A 4772-nucleotide genomic window follows, 5' to 3' on the forward strand; every position below is an offset into this window, starting at 1 on the left:
ACCTTTTTGGTCCTCCTGAACTCGCTCGTCTTGGCTTGTGTGGGCCTCCTGCTGTGTCTTTGTGGTGTCTGCCTGGCTCCTGGCACGTGTGGTATGCTACCGCAACGCCCAGCACACCTGTAAAGGACGGCATCACTTCAAAAATATATCGTGTGGGATCGGGAACGAAACGCGTGTAAAGTCAACGAGGAGGGTGGGCATGGGCACGTGTTGGCGCGGAGAGCGTGATAGAAGGGGTGCAGAGCGTGTGTGAGTGGCGTGAGGTGCGTGCTGGCGGCGCGACATGTGGGTGTGAATTTGCGTTTGCGTGGCCTTGTGGTCTAGTGGTATGATTCTCGCTTAGGGTGCGAGAGGTCCCGGATTCGATCTCCGGCAAGGCCCTGTTCTTTGCTCACCTTTTTTGGTCCCTCCTGAAACTCGCTCGTCTTGGCTTGTGTGGGCCTCCTGCTGTGTCTTTGTGGTGTCTGCCTGGCTCCTGGCACGTGTGGTATGCTACCGCAACGCCCAGCACACCTGTAAAGACGGCATCACTTCAAAAATGTATCGTGTGGGATCGGGGAAGAAACGCGTCTAAAGTCAACAAGGAGGGTGGGCATGGGCACGTGTTGGTGCGGAGAGCGTGATAAAAGGGGTGCAGAGCGTGTGTGAGTGGCGTGGGGTGCGTGCTGGCGGCGCGACATGTGGGTGTGAATTTGCGTTTGCGTGGCCTTGTGGTCTAAGAAATCTGAAGCGATAAGAAAAGGGGTGGGCTCCCAATACAGATGCTTGTCGATGCAATGTACTAAAAACGTCTCACGCGCGTTACATCTGGCGAATGGTACTATCGGCGACGTCGTCGATATCCAACTCACCGAGGATGACGATTTTACAGCAACAAGGCCGGCACACATTAAACGCATTTCCATTCGCTCCTCCCTATGTGTTTTACCTGCAGCTTCACGAGCGAACTCTTGCCAAAGAAACTATTGCTCACTGCGCTCCCCCCGGAGTTACCCCCGTTCGTCGTTGGAAGGAAAGTGGTGGAAAAATTGCTATACAGACTCGATCTTTCTCGGTCACAGTCGAACAAGTGCCTCTCGTGCCTGCGTTTGCGTGAACGACCGAAAAGTGCCAGGGGCTTTCGGTTGAAAAGGTGGTTATCGAGCCGCTACGACATCCCACCCGTCCTCAGCCTCAACGCTCTTCCTTTTGCGTGGCTGTAACCAGAGTTAAGTCAATGCGGCGCGTGTTCCTCGTCGAGCCCCTTACGCTTAATTTCTTACAGTATTTTAGGCCTTCGCAGGCTTCTCTAAGAGAAACAGAACGTCTTAACTGCCTGGGAGCAGAATGTGATCAGCTCCACGCTTATCCAGACCTCTAATTTTCAATATATGCCTTCTAAATTTTAGAGCTTCTTCGTGCAAGGCACGACTTTGTTTATTGTGCCTTTCCAAAGTTTTGGCCAATCTGACCTTTAAAGGCTGGTCCTAAGCAAGGGTGGGTAGGGCTAAAGGTGGGATTTGAGGACGAACTGGGGTTGAATTGCTAAGCCAGGCCACTAAATAAATAATATTTGACCAATAACACTGTTTGATTTTGCCGACTATGATCCAATAATACTTGATCGTGGAGGCCCTACGTAAGGGCTCCAATTTGGTCTAAAGGGCACCTTTTAGCAATTAAGGGCTGAATGGCCAATATTTGCCGGCCATTTACCCTTACGTAAGGTATCCACAACATAATAATTTTAAAGCAAATATGGGCTACTGATCAGACATACGCTGGCGAGGCAAGAGTATGTGAACAGGCTACTGCCGGGCCAGATCAAATCGTGTTTGTCGATGAAACTTCAAAGGATGGAAAGTATTGTACAATATTAATTTTGTGACTGCTGCATCTTACCTTGTTAATTTGTTGTATGGTATTGCTATGGTTTAGGTCCTCCCTGAGAATATGTCTTTGATTGGCATCGTCTTTTTCGTCAAAGGGTTAGGCTAAATTTTAGTCGGATGCCCTATCAGATAGGAGGTCTTCCGTAAGGGCCATCCTCCTACGTAGGACAATAAAACTGAGGGCGTTTTGGCAGAAATGCACAATACTACTATTTAAGAAGGTCATTTCAAGTTTCGTTTCCTGATATTGGATTTGAACGGAGAGGAAATACTTTGAGATAAATTTCAGATGGACAGCCGAATAATACATGTAGTGGTTCCCACGGCTCGAATGTTTTGCATGTTTCACGAGTCTATAGGATTCCTGTAATTTTTACCTGCAAGCCGGCACTGCCCAAACGGCTCAAATTTTATCGGAGGTCACAGTAAAAATATGCCGAAGCGAAGGGGGGAATAAACCTTGTCCGCCGCCACGTAGTGGTGGTCCTCAGTGGTTATTCTACACTTTCCAACCGCGATAAAGCCCTCGTAAAATACGACGCATCAACAAGCACCCAACTGAAAAAGACTCGATTAACCTGCCTTATTAGGCGCTTCGCACGCGAGGGATTCCAATACGGTGTCGAAAATATACACGACCGTTTTTTCATAGTTTTCGATAACAATCTCCGTGGTTTGGCCGACTGCCTTCGCCGATTCGGTAAAGGAATCACTGTTGTCCTCGATGGTTGGGGTCATTCGAACACAGGCTCGAAAGATTGTGGCGTTCTGTGGGTCTTCCTCTGCCGGCTCGAAGACACACCTATTCATGGCATTGTTATACCAGCATAACTCGTAAGATCTCTCGCCAATTGATCATGCCAAAGTTGAACGTACGATCCTTTCTGGCGAACACGCATAGATGTGGAGGCGTCATCGTGCGAGCATAGTCCGTCACACTTCCACATGAACGTCAGCTTATTCGACTCGTAATACCTTCGAACCGCGATGTTGCCCAAAGATTGCCTGAAACCAGATGTGTTAGTTACCGTGCAATGTCCAAACAGTTCATTGCCTTGGTTGTGAAGAGCCTGTCACGTAGTTGGCAAACGTTAGTATCAGGTAGATGAGCGCAATGAAAAACTGCCAGTTCGAACCATCTGAAAATCTTCGTGGCCGTTTGAGCTTGACAAAAAGTCCCAGGCGTGGTCTCCGATTCGCACGAGGCTAAAAGGTATCAGTCGGCTTTCGACAAACTGCAAATACATCCGAGGTTCGCATTCGCCGCCAGTCTCCACCTCCAAATTCATTTTTCTCTTGCCCACAAGACTAGGTGCTGGCATACCAGGTTGATGTAGTAACAGGTTGCCAATACCACTGATGTACGAAGATGAAATGCTCTTGAAAAGATCTCTGTACAGATCTTTCGACGTCGGCGATTGGCACTGCGTCGTTCCACTCAGCACGGAGCATTCTGGCGCCATCCCCATGTGCTAAAGTATAATTCACCATGCCATAACGTTAAACATCGCAATAGAAGCTATGATTCGATGACCTACACTCTGATCGGGTGTTTTATCCAGCGCCCGCTGCATCGCCTTGACCGACTTGACTTGCTCCCGAATGAGCTGGCGCAGTCGAGCGTTCTCTCCCACTGCTCTTTGGCGCTCGGTCATAAGCTGGTTCGAAATGTGTTTCCAAAAGTGGTCAGTGTCTGAATGTTGATGATCATCCGACACTCGGTTGAGCATCTTAAGCTTTTTCTCAAGCTCCGTCGCCACCGCTCGAAGGTGGTCCAGCTCGTGTTTGCGGCGTTTCCGCTTGGGTGTTACAACTGGCGGCGCTGACATCTCTGTACTAGCAACGGTGCCACCTTTGCGCATGCTTTTAGCGATCACTGATGGAGAGGAAGAGGAGGAACTGGTACTTTCGGACTGGCTGCCATGGGAGGCCCTCGCGACTCCCACTTCGTTGTCCGACCCGAAAGACTCCGTGAAGTCTTCGAAGGCCTGCTCAGACGACAGCACGTCCTCGCTTAGCACCACATTAACTGAAGGTCCTGGCGTGCCATATTTCACCGTATCTGCGTCTATTCCTGAGAGCACGTCCAATAGTTCTGCCTCTGGCGGGGGAATCAAGTGCAGCGGCATTTAGTGTCTGTCAGCAAGAATGCTGGTCATTTTAGTTTCCCTAAATAAACGATACCGAGAATGAAAGGGAATATAAACGAAGTCAGTAGTTTTTGTTTTACTTTGCTTCACAATTATTATTACTTAACATGTCGCCCATTTCGGGCCTGGGAATGCTCTTTGTTCTTATTGCGCTCATATTATATACAATAATGCAAATTTATCGACACCTTTAGTGTACGCCCTATTAATCCTCAACTATGATAGTCTGCTTCGTAAAAAAGCCGCCAGCACGGCGCTAATGCTAATAGAAAGTGTCCTGAGTCAGGACTCCTGACACGCTTCCAAGGTTAGCACTAGACCCGATCATTGCGATACAAAGTACTTGAGTCCAGTAGACTAAGGTGTGCATGATTAATGTGTCGCAGTGCCAAAATCAATTGTTTGTATTGGAGCCCTGCAAAATCGGAATCGTTAGCACGTGTAGCCTATTCGGTGTGATAGCAGGAACAACATATATCTAAATAACACGCTCTAGCTCTTTGAGTGAGCTACAGTAACCACCGACGTGGGTGCGTGATTTACATGTAATGTGGCGGAGTGAAGACGAGCTGGTATTTTATTTTATTTAATGAAATACCATATCGCAACCGTTCCGACACCCTACCCTTTCCGTTTCCGACCGTTCGGACCCAGGAGAAAGAAGAGACCAAAACTTATAAACATCATATAGCATATTCGATTAAGTGCGTCTCTAAAATTGCTCTCGGTCAGCTTTCGTGGGGTGCTAAGG

General features: G+C 48.4%; 1 protein-coding gene across 1 annotated transcript; it reads right to left on the reverse strand.

Moving 5' to 3' along the window:
* Window positions 1–2444: 2444 nt before the first annotated feature.
* Window positions 2445–4000, reverse strand: PITG_01830 (uncharacterized protein; the record flags this gene model as incomplete). Its single annotated transcript, XM_002908388.1, has 6 exons — window positions 2445–2673; window positions 2748–2941; window positions 3008–3324; window positions 3406–3693; window positions 3772–3788; window positions 3840–4000. The coding sequence occupies 6 exons, from the start codon at window positions 3998–4000 to the stop codon at window positions 2445–2447; spliced, it is 1206 nt and encodes a 401-aa protein (XP_002908434.1).
* Window positions 4001–4772: the final 772 nt, after the last annotated feature.

Source organism: Phytophthora infestans, genomic scaffold (assembly GCF_000142945.1).
Source record: "Phytophthora infestans T30-4 supercont1.2 genomic scaffold, whole genome shotgun sequence".
Lineage (NCBI taxonomy): Eukaryota > Oomycota > Peronosporomycetes > Peronosporales > Peronosporaceae > Phytophthora > Phytophthora infestans.